The sequence below is a fragment of the Sapajus apella genome, unplaced genomic scaffold (genome assembly GCF_009761245.1).
Source record: "Sapajus apella isolate SASKATOON/1434 unplaced genomic scaffold, GSC_monkey_1.0 scaffold10, whole genome shotgun sequence".
Lineage (NCBI taxonomy): Eukaryota > Metazoa > Chordata > Mammalia > Primates > Cebidae > Sapajus > Sapajus apella.
The window spans coordinates 14,622,385-14,641,900 of record NW_022436950.1 but is presented as its reverse complement, the minus strand read 5'-3'; the positions used below and the strand labels follow the sequence as shown (position 1 = coordinate 14,641,900).

Genomic DNA, 19,516 nt, shown 5'->3' with positions numbered 1-19,516 from the left:
GAAGGAAGGAAGGAAGGAAGGAAGGAAGGAAGGAAGGAAGGAAGGAAAATACAATTGTAAAAGGAGACCATTACATGAACACCATAACTTTAAAAAACAGAGCAGAGTCATTTCAATGCTCTAAAACTGTGTCATGAAAACTCTTTAACATCCTAACCTCAAGGAAAGAAGGACAGTTTTAATTTTTTTAAATTTTGTATTATTATTATTATTATATATTTTTTACTGTATTTTAGGCTCTGGGGTACATGTAAAGAACATGCAGGATTGTTGCTTAGGTACCTACATGTCAGTGTGGTTTTCTGCCTCCATTCCCATCACCTGTATCTGGCATTTCTCCCCATGGTATCTCTCCCCAACTCCGTATCCCCAACTATCCCTGCCCTGATCCCCACCACAGACCCCAGTGTGTGATGCTCCCCTCCCTGTGTCCATGTGTTCTCATTGTTCAACACCCATCTATGAGTGAGAACATATGGTGTTTGATTTTCTGTTCTTGTGTCACTTTGCTGCGAATGATGATTTCCAGGTTCATCCATTTCCCTACAAAGGACACAAACTCATCGTGTTTTACGGCTGCATAGTATTCCATGGTGTATATGTGCCACATTTTCCCTGTCCAGTTTATCATTGATGGTATTTGGGTTGATCCCAAATCTTTGCTATTGTAAACAGTGCTGCAATGAACATACGTGTGCATGTGTCCTTATAGTAGAACGATTTATAATCAAGAAGGACAGTTTTTAAGGGCTAAAATAGCATTCACATTCAGAGATAAGATCACACAACTCTAGTGACTTATTAAGAGCGTTCTAAAAAAATATAAACCGTTCTCCATCATGTGACTGGAGGCAGGTTTCTGTCAAAACCCTGTGGCTCACACTTCCTGGACTTCAGTCAATCATTTTCTGCACCCCGCTCAGAGTGGTGTCTACCCTGTGACAGCCAACAGCATCAGTGAGAACGACAATAACATCCCTGCTGAGGCCTGTGTGTGCTACCCAGGTGCCCGCCAGGACAGGAGTTGGTGTTGGATTGGCGATCACACCTGCTTAGCAGAATCTTATTTATTCAAGAATATAAACACACACCCATCAACATTTTGCTTTGTTTCTTTTTAATTTTTGAATAGCCTTTGTGGGAATCTTGAATAAAATTCTGCTCAGTTTACTTCAATTCGATTTGTTGCTTTTGTGCAGATATTATATGCTAGTGCTTGGTCGCCAACATCTGTCCTCTGGAACATGCCTTAGAATTTCTTTACTGCAAACCAGGCTCTCCGGTTTCCTTTTGCATGCCTAATTTATACTCCTGTCGTCTCTAACTATGATATTCTCTTTCCATTTGGCAAGCATTTAGTAAGCACCTATTACGTGCCAAACATCTTGCTGCCCTGGAAATATGGAGACTATAACCACAGTCTTGGCCTTGAAGGTCTCTCAGAGAATCAGAAGTGTAAGGGCAAAAAACACACTTCTTCCACCTCCTCCAGGACTAGCAACAGAGACAAATGTCATTTGGACTGTGGATAGCTCCACCAGAGATCAGACTGGCTACCAGGGAGGTGGTGAAAGGTTATCTCTAGTACGTCAGCCTCCCATTTCCATGCCCTATTATCCTAATGGGCCAGGGATCTTCCCAAGATATATCTGCTCAGGAATGGACCTACACTGTGCAGTGAAATAAAGTCCTCACCATGCCACCTTGTGCATTTAAGGTTGATGACTAACTGGAATAAAATGACCTATATCTTGGTTACGTATCAGTTGCTAGGAGAACAATATGGGCACCGGACTAAAGGAAGATGTGTAATCTTGAGCACTACTGAAATCACACTGGGTCCAGGATAGATCGTATTACTTTTCCCAGGTATGAGCAGGGAGAAGGAGGTGATAGACACAGAGACAAAAACCAGGGACAAACACAGAACTCGAAAAAAGAGAGGTTCCTGCTGCTTTTTCAAAGGCAAGGGGGACAAGATCTGGTAGCACAGTTCAAACCCTCTGCTCATGTATGTTCTATTCATGTGGGTGCTGACACAACTCGGCACAGACCTTAAGCCAGAGACTGCAACTACAGACATTCAGCATGGGAACTGGAAAGGCATGAGCCACAATGCCCCATCGGGACTGTTTATTCTTCTAATCTCTGAGGCAGACATTTTGACTTCAATCCAACTACAGATGGGGCTTACCCTTCTCCTCAGGATAAGAGAGAAGGAAATGGGATTGTGTGCTTGCCTCTGAGGCTCAGTAAGGTCAGAAGAACCTGACTTGCTCAGCCTTTGCCACCACTGGCTGTCCTTTTGCCAATCTCCATTCCCTAGCTCTGTCCTCAGGATGTATGAACAGCCATCCCCTTCACTGCATTCTTAAATAACCACTTTTGATGCTACCATCTTCATCGGTGAAATACAAATTTGGTCATAGATTCTTAGGAACAAGTCTTCCAGTTGCTAAAATCAGGTATCTTAATCAATAACCATCTTATTAAGATGAGAAAAGTTTTATCTTAATTCTCTATGAAAAACCCTATAAAAGGGTAAGAATTCCCTGGATTTTTAGGACTGAAGCATTCTTGAAGGTCTTGGTGTCCAACCCTCATGTTTTAAAGACAAGAACACTGATTACTCCACGAAGCTTAAAGGCTTGGCCAAGGTTACACTGCCTGGAAACCACTGCTTCCTATTGATAGAAAGATACATTTTTCAAATTCATTGGACAGAAGCCACATAATGGCTTTTGACTTCAAAAAATGGAAGTTAATGAATGAACTTCCGCTGTTAGCAAACAGAAAGGTTCTGAAAACATCTTATCTCTGCCCGTTGGTATGCTAACAAACTTTATTACTAGTAGTTTCTCATATAGGACAAATTTATAACTCACCATAAAGATATGTTTTAAAGAAAACTTAAATATATATTTTTTCACTTGAAAATAAAACTTCCAATTTTTGAACGTGTCCAATTTTTAAACAATATAAAAAACAAAAAATAAATGTCTTTAAATATTAGTTCTCCATGTTTACATTATATTCAAAAAAGTTGAGTTCCGACCTCACTTTCGTTTTTGTGAAGATTACTCAGCTACAATCGATTTCCATTTGTCATTCTACAGAGCTGTGACAAAGGGACATTTAAGAGCTAATCAAATAAACAATGAGTGTTTGAGAATAATTTAATTATCATATTTCATTTCACAGTAAATCTTGTTAAGTTTTTTGTTTGCTTGTTTGCCAAGTCAAATGTTCATGCCTGTGTTCTTTTTATAGAATGTTTAATTTGAAAGGCCAAAGAGTCACTGGTCATTTTGACAGCCTCAATTAGTCATTTAAATTGGTAATTACTAAGATAATTATATGAAAAAAAGCTCATTGTGTTAATCCTAAATGGTGTCATCTTTTCAAATAGACCTCTTTTCAGATCCTATTGTTAAACTCTGCCATTTTGGTATTTAATTTAAATTAAAGAGCTGCCTAGCTTCTCAAATTCTACATGTCTGAGAGAAGGTATGCTGAAATTGAAATAGAAAAACAGTATTTTCACATTTAAGACACCAAAATTAAAATTAAAGGAACTTTTGATGATTTGGGACTATTAATTCTTTTTTTTCTTTTTAAATTTTGAGACGGAGTCTTGCTCTGTCACCCAGGCTGGAGTGCAGTGGTGCGATTTCGGCTCACTGCAACCTTCCCTTCCTGGGTTCAAGTGATTCTCCTGCCTCAGCCTCCCTAGTAGCTGGGACTACAGGTGCGTGCCACCACGCCGGGCTAATTTTTGTAATTTTAGTAGAGACAGGGTTTCATTATATTGGTCAGGCTGGTCTCAAACTCCTGACCTCAGGTGATTCACACGCCTTGGACTCCCTATGTTTTGGGATTGCAGGTGTGAGCCACCGCGCCCGGCTGGGACTATTAATTCTTCTCATCTCCAAGGCAGATGTTTTCACTTCAATCCAACCGAAAAATATAAACATTTTCAAAGGTAAGTGTTTTTCTCTATTGTCACTAACTCAGTCACATTCATTAAATTTTATTATTTCCGCATCATTAAATGTAGGTCAACATTTCAAGTCCAGCAAACAGAGCATTTATTTCCAGCCTGCTAGCACTATTGTGAAAGATAAGGGGAAAAAAGGAACCATCAACCTTCTTATTTGTAAACAAGAACACCAAAATCAAGACTACAAGAGACAATGTAACAAACGTAATGTTGCAACCAAAAGCCCCACTAACCCATGCTTATCTTGCCAGAAATACATTTCTATAGAAGGAGAGGAATCAAATAATGCCCCTTTCACAGTTGAAGGAGCCTTTGTTTCCAAAGCTTAACTCCCTCCGTGCCAGTCCTGTTCTTAGGAAACGTCTGAGCAACAGTGTCCAAAGTTGGTGTCACTCCCAATATCCTGGGTTGCTGGGATGTCATAAATGAAAGACTGTTAAGTAGAGCAAAAGTAGCCACAGTTCTTTTTTTTTTTTTTTTTTTGTCAAGAAATTCTTTTTTAGAAACTCTTCCTATGACTAGTACTCTAAGAGGTTTTCCTTTCTCTCACTGCTTTCTCTGATGGATACAAATTGCATGTTTAATGAGGTCCTTCCTGCCTGGTGGAGCTGGGAGGCAGTTACAGAGTAGTCAGGAGGAAAAGGCTGTGGAGTCAGACTGTGTGCTTGTGACTTCTGGATTCACTATTGAGGAGTGACTTGGTCTGAAGAAAGTTCCTGATCTCTAAGCATCTCTCTCCTCCTCTACAGCATGAGAATACCAACCTTTTGCTATACGGTTGTTATGAGGATTAGAAGAGAGGGCACAAGTATAGTGCTTTGCACACAGGACGTGCCCAGTATCTTTCTGCAGGATTGCATTTCCAAGCTTTCCAAGATTTACAAGTAGACTGTGAAGATGACACAGGGCCATCATTATCAAATGCTAACAACCTGGATGTTTTAAAGTTATAATTCAACTGAGACCTTTCAGGAGTGTGCATTCAGCCCACTCTTCTGACTTTCCTTATGCAACTAATGTGCAGTGAGAAGGGAGACTCCCCCTTTCTTGTTTTCCAATAGCAAATACACTATAAAAGTAGTGAAATAGACAAGTTCTCTTTTCTCAATAGCACTTACGTTCCAGACGAGAAGGTTGGAAAACAAACAAGAAATTAAATCAATAGAAAGATTAGATAGTGGTAGAAACTTTGGAGGCAACTAAGCCTAGCAATGAGATTGAAAATGTTGAGAGTGGGGAGCCTGGTGGGAGATTCTCTGGTAGGAGGAGTAACAGTCACCTCACCCTGAAACACATCTTTAGGGTATGAACTCTCACCCTCCTCTTGGTAATCTGGGATGGCCTTCCTGAGACGGTGACATCTGAGAATCTGAGGGATGAGAAGGAGAAGCTGTGAGAACTCCGGGATAGAGAAGTGGCAAAGTCAAGAGCCCAATCACCTAATCCCCTAATTTCACAGATCAGGAAACTGAGTCTTCACAAAAGAAGGGACTTCATCAAGGGCCACAGAGCCAGGTTTGAAATTCTGATCTTCAGACTCACAGGCTCCGACATTTCCAATACTGATTCCCATTCATTAGAATCCCATATGGCCAAATTGTTACAAGTGCATAATGGAACTCCAACATAAATAGTTAAGGAAAGAGTATCTGAAGATGATGGTGAAGGACAGCCCATCAAAGAGGTCATGGACCACATCATCGCGTGTGAGGAAATCAAGATCTTTAACTCCATGAAAGCCCATTCTTAGGGCATTCAAGCGTGAATTCAAGAGGTATCCCTTTTTCAAGGCATCAATGACTGTGAGAGAGAAAAACATCTTCATGATTTTCTGATTCTAGCAGTTGGATTTTCTGATATCACCATTGTTTTCAAATCCCTAAGGGTTTCACTCATATGGTATCAATATAGATCTATATGACATCAAGGAATCAGTGTTAATTGTTTGTTGTATTAGTCAGTGTGAGCTGCCATAATAATAAAACATAGACTAGGTGTCTTTAACCACAGACATTTATTTCTCACGGTTCTGGAGGCTGAGATCATGGTGCTAGCATGGTTGGGTTCCGGGTGAAGGCTACCTTTCTGCTCATAGGTGGCTGCCTTCCTGTTGTGTCCTCACATGACACAAAAAGGATGATCTTTCTCTCTTCTTCTTTTAAAGCCACAAATCTTATCATGAGAAGCCCACTCTCATGACCGAATCTACCCTTAATCACCTCCCAAAGTCCTCACTTCCTAATACCATCATATAGGGGTTAAGGCATCAACATATTAATTTTGAGAGGAAACAAATATTTAGTTCATAACACATGTCATTCATGGGTTGAAGTAGTTGTATTAAAAAATTCTCTGTAGGAGTAGTAGTATTCACCTCACTCTGAAACACGTTTTTAGGGTATGAACTCTCACCCTACAACCTAGGGTGAGAACTTTTGCTGATAGCAATTATTTTTAATAGCAACTATTTAAGTATGTTATGGAATTTTTTTTTCTTAACCTGGAAAATTAAGTTCACACCACAATTGAGGGGCCAGATGGTAGAGAGAGGAGAGAATATAACACAAATAAGTGAGAGATTTCCCTAACGCCATCTAACAATGAACCAAATCCCATTTTCATTTCTAAAGTGGTCTAAACTTTATCACTGCTTTAAGTGAAACTTTCAAATAGTTGCAGAATAGACCACATTATATTAGACCCTCATCAATTGACTTTGTCTATTAAGATACTGCAAAAATGTGGCTGAAGATGTAGGTTATCTTGGTGTTTCTCAAATTTTAGTGTCCTTGCAAATCACTAGGGGGTCTTGCTAAAATTCATTATCTGGTATGAAGCCTTGGATTTTGTATTTCTAGCTAGCTCCCACGTGATCTAATGTTGCTGGTCCTTGGGCAACACTCTTAATGACGAGACTCTGTCTCACCATGCTGTTTATGAAAACCCCAGGAAAAAAATTACCTTGTCTCTTAAGTTTTAGTACAAGTTAATGCCAAATATGTCTAGAGCAAATTTTCATTTATCTAATGGACTTCTTAAATCTCATGGCTGATGGTGTTTTCCTCTTTGACTTGCTCACCAAGAAGCACTTTTAACAAAACTATAGGACTTAATAATGACGTATTTTATTTGCTGGTCCCAATGACCTACACCTGATTACATCTAACTTTCCTAATATTGTTTTTTTTCTGGCTAATATTGCTTTCACACCCTTTACTATATTTTGTAGTCATCTCACATGCATTTTTGTAAGATACTTAGAGTCTCTCCTTCAAATAAGACAGAATGTGAAAAAAGAATCCCAGCACTCAGTTGAATGGAAATACATGCTCCAAGACACACAATGCATTGAGAAATTTCAGATATGTGCTATAGTGGGGTAAGCAATGGAGAATGGAGAAGCAGACAGTTTTGAAGTAGATTACAGGAGGATTAACCTCATGCCCTTTCACAATTTTGTTAAGACTTTGCCAGACAGGTGAGATGGGGATGGCTCAGTGAGTTCGTATTTTAAAGACTTAACTATTGATACTCCAGTTGCCTTGGGAAAACCTATTAGTATTAAGGGTACCTGGAACAGCCTCTGCTATTGCTACTAACCTCAGGAGAAGACTGGCATGAATGCTGACAGGTACTCTGAAGCACTAGTGGGAAGAACAATTTTCATGTTCCTTAGGTAGAACTGCATCTTAGATAACTCAAAAGGCAACACCAACTAGTGTCAACTACTCACATCCACCAATATGGAGATGCTTTTGGAAGCAGCTAAAAAAATGGAAAGTAACCCCTCCAGTTTTCTATTCAAAATGCACAAGAGGTCCTATGTCAGTTACTTAACTTGGAGAAACATGTTTAACCCTCTGAGTCTTACTGGCCTCCTCTGTATTTTGCAAAAATAATAACTTCCTCAAATGATTGCTCTGAAAATTAAATAGAATGCTTAACACCATGCAAGGCACATCGTATATTCCTAACAAATGGTTTACCATGATGCATTATTGCTTTCTTTTTCCATGCTAGGCCTTAGAGAACCTGGCTGTAGAGAAAAAGGCCATCAAAACCCATACATGTTGGCTCATTCTTTCAGTTTTTGATCCTTCTAGAACCCACTTGTTGTTACTATTTAAAGTTATCTCTTCAATGCCCTTGAGAAATAAAAAACATTGGCAGACACAATCAGTAACATTCAAACTCGAGCTTGTAAACTAAGTTTGTGTTGACTTCTTCTCCAGGCAAAAAGGTCAAGGGACTTTCCTCATATGAAAACATAAACGTGTGATTTCTGCTAAAGCATAAATACCCTTGTCATAAAAGGCTCTGGCCAAAACAAAAAACAAAAAACAAACCAAAAACCCAACAAAGCGAAAAGACCGTGCTGTGAATGCTAAACCAGCAGGTCTTTATATTGCATATTGCTTTTAAATCTCGATGGTGACAATAAAACAAGTGCTTCACTTTCATTTGATATCACTTTCTGCATCTAGCATATGACTTTTGGGAAATTCCAGTATCCCCCACTCATTTAAAAAAAGAAATCCCTCCTACACTCAACTCTTTGAATGCCACCAAGTTCAGAGGGGAGAAAATTCTTCCTTCTAGGAATTCCTCATGCTCAAGTAAACATGTTTACGTATTCATTACTTCTCAATCAAAGCTCTTTGGTTGGTCAAAGGTTCCGCTTCTTACTCAAAGCGTTCTAAAATATCAAAAGTGGTGTTATTGGAGGTCTGAAGAGTTAGGAAACCTCAAAGAAGGGAAATGGAATTTACTGAAATAAATAGTTTCCTTTCTTTACCCCTTACCCTTTCTGGGTGGGTAGGAAGGGAGAAAACTTACTGGTTAAGTATTATCACTTCTGGCAGGGTGTTTTCTCTTTAAAGAAGTTAATAACAACATTAGACACAATTAAAAATGAGTTGCAGAGGATTTTTTATATAATAATAAATATTATAAAGGCATTAAAAAATGCATGTAACTAAAGTGGTAAGTTCCAGTCTAGAAAATAGATGAAAAGCTTTAGGCCAAAACTGACGAAATGATTATCTGATCTCTAGTAAATGCTTCCTTTCCATCATCTGACTCTATGTAGTTCTCATCCTTTCGGTTACCCAAAGACATCCATTGCACTAACCCACTTAAAACATTCCATAAATAAAACTATTTCTCTCAAAGTGGCAGATCTGATGGGGTGTTTGCAAAAAGTTAACCTACACTTTAAAAAAACGTATTTTGAAAGGCTCTCAAATATAATATATATGCAGAAAAGTGCACAAATCTTAAATGCATAGCTTAATGAATTTTAATGAATTATAGAATGCTATTAAATGAACTAATTCATGCTAGGGTACAGATACTCCTCATTCATTTTAAAAGATGAGCTTCTTATCAAAAAGAAATTTCTAATTAGTGGCAATACAACTTTGAAGCCAACATAGTATGTATATTCAGCCAATGTAATAAAACACTAGATCTAATATGAGACAAATGTTTCTAATCATTTTAGAGCTGAGATTCTACCCCAGAGAAGCTTGCTTTATGAAACAGTTAGGAATGAGATTTCAGGAAATTATGTGAACTTGACTTGATCCTGTGAATTCGTCTTCGAATGGGTTGTCTTTCATTTATTTCCTATGGGGAATTTTAGGATAATGAAGGAGCAAAGATTTCTCCTTTTGAAATGTATGTTTGTGTTCATAACTGTTCTTTGGAAGGGTGAAGAATAAGGTGGGTCCTGTCTAGAAGGAGTCTGCAAGTACATAAGCCTACCACATACAGCTCCTCGGGTAAAAAGTGAAATCAAATTTGCTTTGGCATACACCTCTACTGTCCTCAACAACTACCTTGAAACTTGGCTTTCCCAGTCTTTACCCTCACTCAGCATCTCCTTGATCTCTGCTCTCCAAATTCAAACACATTTTGAAGGCTTCCTGTCTTATCTCTTTCTGTGTATACATATCCCATTCTCAGAGACCAAAACTACCTTGTTAACCTGAAAACTTTATCTAAACTTACCGGATAGAGCAGGGTTCAAACCCTATGGCAATCTCTCTGCAATGTCCTGGAGGATCTGGGTCCCCAAAACAGGGATTTCAGAAAGGGGACTATATAAATCTAGCAGTAGGCTAGTTTTTCTCAGAAGGACTTTCTAGTGTCTTTCAAATACCTTGCAATAGAGGATGGCTTGCTCCAACACACACCTGAAGTTCTATGAGTCTGTATTGAAGTGGGATACCCATAATATTTTCCCCTTCATCCTATTATTTTTCTCCCTTGACAACCATGCTTTGAGGACGTGAGGTAACAGATACAAAGAGTCTTAAGGGATTGGATCAATATAAGCTAAGATTAGTCTCTACCACATAGTCCAATGACAAGGTTTTAGGTTCAAAAGGGATGCTCTACCCCATGGAATCCCACTGAGTTCAGGTGCCAGCTCAGAGAACTCATCACCTTCCTGTTTCCCTTCAAGAGTTAACTGATGGGATGAAATGCAAAGCATATGTGTTCTTGCTGCCAAAATAGCAGCCAAAACTGCCTGCCTAGATGTGTAAGATCCCATGAAATGTCCTGGCAAAAGCTAGTTTAGGAGTGTTGGCCAAGGTGCTGAAGCGAAGCAAGGGGGGACAGGACCACCTTTGCCAGTGAATCTCCACTCCCTCACCGGTTTTCAAGACAGTGAGCTTATTCATTTTGACAAGATACCCTAGGATTTCAAATCTGACATAATTTTGGAGAAAGCAGTGTGTGTGTGCGGGGGGGGGGTGGTGGTGAGGTGGTGGTGTAGAAGGATATCTGAGATACATAATCTTTACAGAAATTCTAGTACTACAAAGATTCTAGGAGAATCTACTTTTAAAAACCACAATATTTTAAGCTGTTTATTCCAATTGTATGCTGTGTGTCTCTATCAGATCCTCAGTGAGATTCTGTCCAATAAGTCAATTGCAAAATAAAGTTATTGCCAAGGGAATGGCAGAAAATGACAAAACCACAATCCTGAATGATCAGTCAAAAGTAAAAAGTACTTTCTACTACTGTCTGGGGATTTTCTTATCTCTACTTTTATTCCAATTGAATCTTTTCTTCGAATGTTCTTTTGGACGGTTTGTCTTTCCTGTCCTGAAAATGTGCACGCTGATAGCAGGACCACATGCTGCCCCTGGCACGGAGTGAGCTAACAGTTGAACCACCTCTGGGTAACTGTGGACTGCAACCAGTGGTGAGTGCAAGAGAAGGCACCCTGGCCACTAATTCGTGTCACACCCCAATCACCCCTGCCCGCTCGACACCCCCTGGGCATCCGATGCCTCTTGCCTCTGCCAGGCAATTTGCTTCCGTTCTGTTCAACTTTCCGACCTCTGGCTTTAGAGAATGGTCCTGGCTGTGGGAACTGGCTCTGGGCAGCTTTTGGCGCCCTCTTCATTGGTAACTGGCAAGAGTAACACTTTCACACTCTTAAAAAGAGCCGTTTAGTTCCTAATGATATTTACTGGCAAAAAAGAAAATGAAACACACAGCCCGGATTCCGGTCCACCAAAGGCAGGCCAAGAGCGCGGCTGCTGAGCCCCGGTCTTGCTGTGAGGCCGTTGTTCCCACTCACTTCCCGTTCCCACTAGAGTTGATCTGTCTCTTGCTGCCTCTCCCCTGCAGTATGGCACCTACTGCAACGTAGCAACATCTGGGTGGGTATGCATAGGATTCGAGCATCAGATGCTGGCTGCTGCCCCAGGGACTTCCCGCGGAAATCACCCAACACTTAGCAGGCTTTTCAATAAGGAAGTAACCAGTAGAGCATTGCTGGCGGGAGAACCCCGAGAAACAGCTTAGAAAAATACCAGAAACCGCTGGAGACCTAACGACCCATGTCTCCTCCAGCCTGTGTTCCCCCAGCCCTCTCTGGAAGAGTATTATGTGGTTTGTGGGTTTTTACCCTGCGGTGGGAGGGTTGTTCCAAGTACATTTATTTCCCCGATAGTGAAGGTCGTGGGTGGGGGGTGGTCCCCCAGCTCTAACCAGAGCGAGGACCACTGATCGCAAACCTCTCTCTCAGCGCACTGGTCTGGTCGCTGGAGGGTGAGAGAGACGCGCAGACCTGCAGACCCAGGGGTTTGCAGGGGCTCCGTTCTGTAGATTCCCCCACCCCACCCGGGGTCGCTGGCACTCCAATCACGTAGCACCAGTGTGACTGGCGGTGCATTCCGGTCCCCTCCCGGGTTAAAGCCCCTGCATATCCTCTCCCACGCTGCGCTTCTGCTGCCCACGCAGCGTCTCCTCTCAGCGTCCCGCGTGCCCAAACGCGCCCCCAGTCCTTACGCGTCGGTGGCTCTGCCTCTTGGAGGTGGCGCCGGGGGCGCCGGCAGAGGCGGCGGGGGAGGGAGTGCGGAGGCAAGGGCCCGTGAGTTGCGGGGACCCGGGCCCGCGGAGCTTTGGGGGAGGCCGGGCTCAGTCTCCCCGGCCGCCCGGGGCACGCGGGAAGGCGCGGAGGACGCGCCGCACTCACCCGCTGCTGCTGCCGGCTGCTGACGGCCACCGCGGCTGCGGACGCGGCGCTGTGCCGGAGCTCGGCCGCCTGCCCAGGTCTCAACAGGCTCCGGGTGAACCTGCGGGTCCGCTCACCGGCCATCGCCGGCCACGCCGATCGCGCCGCCAGCCCGGGGCGCGCGTCCCGCCGGTCTTCCCCGCGCCAACCTTCTCTACCCACCCGCGGTTCAGGAAGCGGAACTCGGAGCCTTTCCCCCCCTCTTCCTCGCTCAACTCGCAAGAGGCGGGTTTTTCTTTCTTGCACCCCCACTCTTCCCACCCCCTTCCCTCCTCTGAAGCTTCTCGAAGACTTTCCAAACTCTGCGCTCCCCCGGGCGCGCGCGGCCAACTCGGCTGACGGCCGGGGTCCGGCAGCGGCGCATCTGGAGCGGGCGTAGCGGGACGCGCGTGGGGCGGCTACTGCCCGCGCCGCCCACACAGGCTCAGCTGGCAGGCCGGGGCTGTCCACGCCGCCCCGGGAACTGCAGGCTGCGGGGGAGGGCGCGAGGCGGCCGCCGCGGCTCTCCAGGCAGGGACTGGCCAAGGCTGACGACTGTCCAAGGCCGACAGCCTCATTTGGAGGCTGCTGGGAGAGTTGGAGCCCTGGATGCATTTGCCATTTAGACCCCTATTTTCTGGATCCGGCTAGTGGGCGGGGTCCAGGCGCGGTTTGCTATGCCACCCTCGCGAAGGGGTCAGAGGCTTATTAAAAATCTGGTGGCTGGGACCCCAAGCCAGCGTTTGGAAGTCTCCCTTGCCAGAAGTCCACACTCAGGGCCTGGTAATAAGCTTCCCCATTCATTCACTCCTTCAATGAGTATTAAGCTTACACTGTTCTGGAAACTGCGGATACGGAGAAGAACTTACCAAACACACTTTAAGGCTGTGCGGAACTGATAGGTTTTTATGGGGTGGGGATGGGAGACAGTAAATAACCAAGTGAACAAATAAACAAAAACAGGGAAATCAAGAAGATAGTTTCAGCTACTAACACGAACTTAAATCCCGTAAATCAGGGTTGTGGGAGTAAGAGACTTCAGGTGGCATAAGGACGAGTAGGCAAGAACCGACTTGGAGGATTGCTATGTAGGGAGGTCCAGTCGGGGGTGGACTTCACAGTTATGCTATCTCTCTGCTCCTCTTTTGCCCATATCCATCTGGCGTGCACTTTATCTCTAGATATCTGATGAAAGCCTTCTAGGAACTCTCTTCCTGTGTCATACCGAGGGTGGTTCTCCAACCCAATGTTAGGCTTGATGGGGAACAGAGAAGCTCTGGCCCTTAAGATACGGGCCTGGAGAGATCTGGGCCAGCGTCTCCAAGTATTCCGGTGTTTTTCTTAACAGCTCTTTATGGGTCCATGACCCTGCCGCTTTCTAAAGCCAATAATATATAGTTTTGACACAAGGTCACATTTGGGTATAAAGAAGTCCTAAGCAATTGCTAAATGCACTTTACTCAGCTCTTTGTTAGCCAGGATTCAATTAGTCAGAGATGCTGATTAGGCATCATTTCAGCACATTCTAGAAATCAGAACAGGCATAAGAGGCTCCGGAAGATTTGGGAAGTGCTGTATGAAACATCATCAGGTTCCAAGACAGCCTGCGTAACAAAGAACTGTATCCTGTATTGAATGCTTTCATAATGGTACTCAGTGTGGGAGCAACACCACCTTTCAGGGTGCGCAAAGTAGCTGTTGCCTCTGTGTTGGCACATGAAGATCTCTGTAGGAACAGCTCCCTCCAACTGTACCATTTCCCAGGTGTACCCAGCCTTGATGCCTCTAAATGCATATTCCCCTGAGAGAACACATTAAGCACGTTTGGGTTAACCTGATCTTCCCAAGAAGAGGTACCTAATCTTTGCCTCTGGTTGCAAAATGCTGCCTGGCCCATGTAGGCATACAATAAATATCAGCTTATGGATGACTTTTTAAAGGGCTCAGATGGCTTACTATAGTCAGAGAGCTAAGTGTGCCTGACACAGAGAAAGACAGACAGGACAAGAGAAACGTATGCTGGAAGGGAAGGCTGTAGTAATTGATCATACATCAGAATGTGCCCTGCACAAGGCAACTCACTGATCTAAAACACTGAGTAGCCACGCAACCCGTTCTCCAACCACATTGAGTAACAGAAAATCACTTGCAGTTTGTTAATTGTGCAATGAATACACCTAACTGTACTTTCTCCAGCTTCAGAAGGTCGCCCAGAGCACTGGTGTGAGAGGGTTTAATGAACAAATGCCTGTTTGCCCTATCCGTACCCTGTACGATGTTAATTCCATGGGTCACACTGAGTAGGAAGGGAGATGTAAGTGTTGATAGCATACCACTCACACCCAGGGCATGTCAGTAATGATGCCACACTGAGACTCTCCTCAGCCCTTATGATCATGTAGGTTTTAGTTAAGCTTCTTTCTGGACACCGAGGAGAGAGAGCAGAGTACTGACCCTTGCCCCTGCCCTCATAGCATAAATACACTTGTTTAACTTCAGGTCTGCTAATTTGGGATCTTGACTCTTTGCTGGTCACCCATCTCTCAGCAACCTGGAGAGACTTGGTTCAGATGCTTGGTAAAGGCAAATTTATGCAAATATCATGAAAGATATTAAGTTTCTTAGAATAACTAGTTAATAAGTGAATCTTGTAATATTGTAGAATAGTGGTTGAAGTACACGCTCTGAAGTCCAATTAACTTTGTTCAAATCCCAACACTGTAAGCCTCAGTTTCCTTACTTACACAATCAAGAAAACAGTTGTGTGGCTGGGCTGCTGAGTTACTCAAATTAGTGTAAATTTTAAAAGTGCCTAGTACATGGACTTCAATAACTGTTATTATTCCTACACTTGCAGATAACTAATGAATTAAAAAAAAAGCTTCCATGTCTTTTCATATATTTGATTCTCATACAAACCTTCGTTAGAAGAAAGATGGATGCATATTATCTTGGAGCCAAGACTGGGGATTTCATGGGCATTCTGGAGACAATGTCTTAACCTAAATCAATGAATATGGAATTTTATGAAAAATAATAATAACAATGTAATCTTTGTATTATTGACCCACTTTTATGTAACAATATGCAACTATAACATAGTGTACTACAGTTTGGATCATAGTTTCACATATGTTATTTCACTTGAATTTTAATATATTATATTGTTCAGCCTATCTATCCCATGTATTACTGTCTAAAATTGTAGACAGATCATTACGGGAGCTCCCCAAATGCATGGAACAGACATTTTAGAAACCAGTGGTTGCAAATTTTGCTAAGTGATCGCAAATCAAGATTGTAGTAGTATCTGGAATGCGTAGGCTACAATCAAGTTTTATCACGTTTGAATTCGCCATTTCATTTGAGCTGTCACAGAAGAAGCCATTCAATCAGGAAGAAATAACCCTACTTAACAGGCATTTATGGAATATCAACTATGGACAGAATCGCACACTATGCTAGGAGGACACAGAGCTGAGAAAATGTTTCTGTCTCCATAAAGCTCAATTTCATATAGAGGAACCAACTTGAAATACATTACTGGTGGTCATGGGTGAGTGGGTGGGGGGGTGGAAGTAAGATTTTGGAGATAGAGTCTCTATGGACCCATGTTAGCATTTTATATGCCATAGTTTTATAACTTTTTAAGTAAGATTGAAAAAAATTGGTCTCAATAACATGGAATTTTCTGGTTTTGTCTTTCTCTTCCTGTCCCTACATCTCTCCTTTTCTCCTTTCTTACTGTTTTTCCTTTCTCCCTCTGTTCTTTTCTTTCCTTCCCTTCCTTTCTTTGTTCTTTAAAACCCGATACTCTTCTTACTTATACTAAAGCATCAATGGCTTGAATAAGATGTAGTAAGCACAGATCACCTGACCCGTTATAGTTCAAAGCTCTATAGAATTGAGAAACCACAGTTGTCAATAGCCCTCTTCTGTCATCCTTCTACATGACTGTATCCATGTTTCATGAACAAGGAAAGACTTCAGAAATTTTTCATAGCTGTAATAAGTATAAAATGAAAACTGCTATATTTTTCAAAATACCTAGAGATATAATAGTCATACTCTTGGACTAATAACTAAATTTGCACACCAAATGACTAAATTAGGTCTTGATACCCAGAGATTGTAGGCAGTAGGGCAAATACTCTTTGCATTAATTCCATGGCATTGAGCCACCCTTCCTAAGTGATACCAAGCCCATTGTACCTTGGGTGTCAGCCTGGGCATCAGCATGTCCCAGTGCTTACCTATATCAAGATTGCCTAGTGTTGCACCATTTACAAAGCACCCTTACTATTTCATTTGATTCTCAATTGTTCATTCTAAAATGCACTTGGGGCATGTGATATTGCTCCCACTGTACATAAGGGAAAGCTGTGAGAGAATTTAATAGCATGGAAATTAGGAGGGAAATTTTGCTAATTAATAAAAAAAGAAAGATAGAGAAATAAGAATACAAATGCTCAAGTCAAAATGATTTTCTGATATAGGAAGACTTCCTTTATTTTGTTTTATTTATTTTATTTTTATTTATTATTGCTATTTATTATACTTGAGGTTCTGGGATACATGGGCAGAATGTGTAGGTTTGTTACATGGGTATTCATCAGGCCCTGGTGTGTGATGTTCCCTTCCTTGTGTCTATGTGTTCTCATTGTTTAACTCCCATTTATGAGTGAGAATATGTGGTATTTTTTTTTCTATTCCGTATTAGTTTGCTGAGAATGATGGTATCCAGCTTCATCCATGCCCTGCAAAGTACATTAATTCATTCTTTTATATGGCTGCATAGTATTCCATGGTGTATATGTGCCATATTTTCTTTATCCAGTCTATCATTGATGGGCATTCAGGTTGGTTCCAAGTCTTTGTTATTGTAGATGGTGCTGCATAAACATATGCATGCATATGCCATTATAGTAGAACGATTTATAATCCTTTGGGCATATACCCAGTAATGGGATTGCTAGGTCAAATGTTATTTCTGGTTCTAGATCCTTAAGGAATCACCACACTGTCTTCCACAATGGTTGAATTAATTTAATACTCCTACTAGGTTGAATTAATTTAATACTCCTACCAACAGTGTAAAAGCATTTCTATTTCTCATCACCCTTTCTAGCATCTGTTGTTTCCTGACTTTTTATTGATGGCCATTCTAACTGGAGTGAGATGGTATCTCACTGTGGTTTTGATTTGCATTTCTCTAATAACCAGTGATGATGAGCTTTTTTTCATATGATTTTTGGCCACATAAATGTCTTCTTTTGAGAAGTGCCTGTTCATATCCTTTGCCCAATTTTTGATGGTTTTTTTTTTGTTGTTGTTGTTGTAAATTTGTTTACATTCCTTGCAGATTCTGGGTATTAGACCTTTGTTAGATGCATAGACTGCAAAATTTTTCTTCTATTCTGTAGGTTGCCTGTTCATTCTGAAGATAGTTTCTTTTGCTGTGTAGAAGCTCTTTGGTTTAATTAGATCCCATTTGTCAATTTTGAGGAAACCTTTCTTTATTAAGGGAAAATTATATTTATCTTATTTTTACAATAGAAAGGGAGGTCCACAGAGGCAGGTGAGTTGCCTTTACAATGCAGTAGTGGAATCGGGGTGGGTTAATTACAATGATTTTGTTTATTGAAAGCATAATGCTTGTCATATTCAGCAATAAGTAAAGTATCAGAATTGTAAGCCAAATTGTAGAAAAAATACTTTGCCACAGAATGTCTTGATTTCCTAATACTAAGAAAAAATTAAACAATTTAATGTACATCCAGTGGTTTTTTGGCTGAATACTATTTCATAAGATATATTTTTCCTAAACTGACCCAGAGATATTAAAGAGCTAGAAGAAAAATATGGTTTGAGAGGTGTGATATTAATGAGATCTGTTAGTTCTTGAGTTCTTGCCAGAGCTGAAGCCATTTGACAAAGCTGAGTGCCTCCATGTTGTCTATGATAAAAAGTATTAAGTCTGATATGTATTTGTTACGGTGTTTAGAAGACAGATCACTTCTTGGGAGAAAATTACACTTCTTAAAGTAATATGATTTGAATTTGAAACACTGCCAGGCTGTATATTTTGTAATATACATGTAGTGCAGCATTCTGTCACTATTAGTCCACCAGAATTCTTGGGGCATAGCTCAAGCAGAGGTACATGATTGCAAGAAAAGAATGACTATTTTTAACTGGAAACCAGTCTCTGGGTTCTCTATCCTACTTTGGCTTTTATTTGTGGTTTAGCCTAAGGGAATTCATGTCCCAGGATCTATTTTCCTCCATCTGTAAAAGTTACTGAATAGCAGATTTTGACTCTATATGAAGAAGGAAATGATTAGTAAATATGGGATAGGAACATTGTTATTTCTTACGTGCTTCATCAAACCCTTGTACTTACTTCACTTTTCCAAGCATTTTAATGTTCTCCTCCTCTTTTCCAGTGTGTTGATTACTCCTAACATCTACTATCCTCACAACAAAGTTCTATCAGAACTGTTTCTTTTATTTTTTACAGAGAGCAACATAAAAATAAACCCATTATCTTACTATTTCTTCAAGAATTTTGCATCTACACTTATGAGTGAAATTGGTCTACCTTTCTTATTTTTGGAACTAATGTTACATTTTGCCAGGAAGACTCTTCTGGCTTCTTTAATTAAATTGGAGAGCGTTCTGGCTCTTTCCATGGTCTACAACAATTTAAATAACACTGAGCTTATTTGTTCTCCAAAAGTTGGATAGAATCCAGCTGTGGAACCATCTTGTCTTGGTACATTTTTTAATGGAAGATTACCATACAACTCCCTTGTATGGTAAGTGTTCTATTCAAGATTTTCACGTCTTCTTTTGTTTCTTAATAATTCATATGTTACTAATAATATAATCCAATTTTTCTAGATTTTAGAGACTTTGTGCCTTAGAACTGCATGTAACATTGAAATTATATGTGTTCTCTCTATTATGTGTTCACTAAAATTTTATTATAAAGATTT

At 41.1% G+C, this 19,516-nt stretch overlaps 1 protein-coding gene across 2 annotated transcripts in view; it reads right to left on the bottom strand.

Moving 5' to 3' along the window:
- DOCK10 (dedicator of cytokinesis 10) overlaps positions 1-12,846 on the bottom strand; it is a 275,833-nt gene extending 262,987 nt beyond the window's left edge. The window contains exon 1 of one of the 2 annotated variants that reach the window (XM_032277648.1): positions 12,501-12,846. In XM_032277648.1, the coding sequence (XP_032133539.1) occupies positions 12,501-12,623 (123 nt within the window). In that variant the 5' untranslated portion in view covers positions 12,624-12,846. The remainder of the gene's footprint in view (positions 1-12,500) is intronic. The other variant, XM_032277643.1, reaches the window with a different exon arrangement.
- Positions 12,847-19,516: the final 6,670 nt, after the last annotated feature.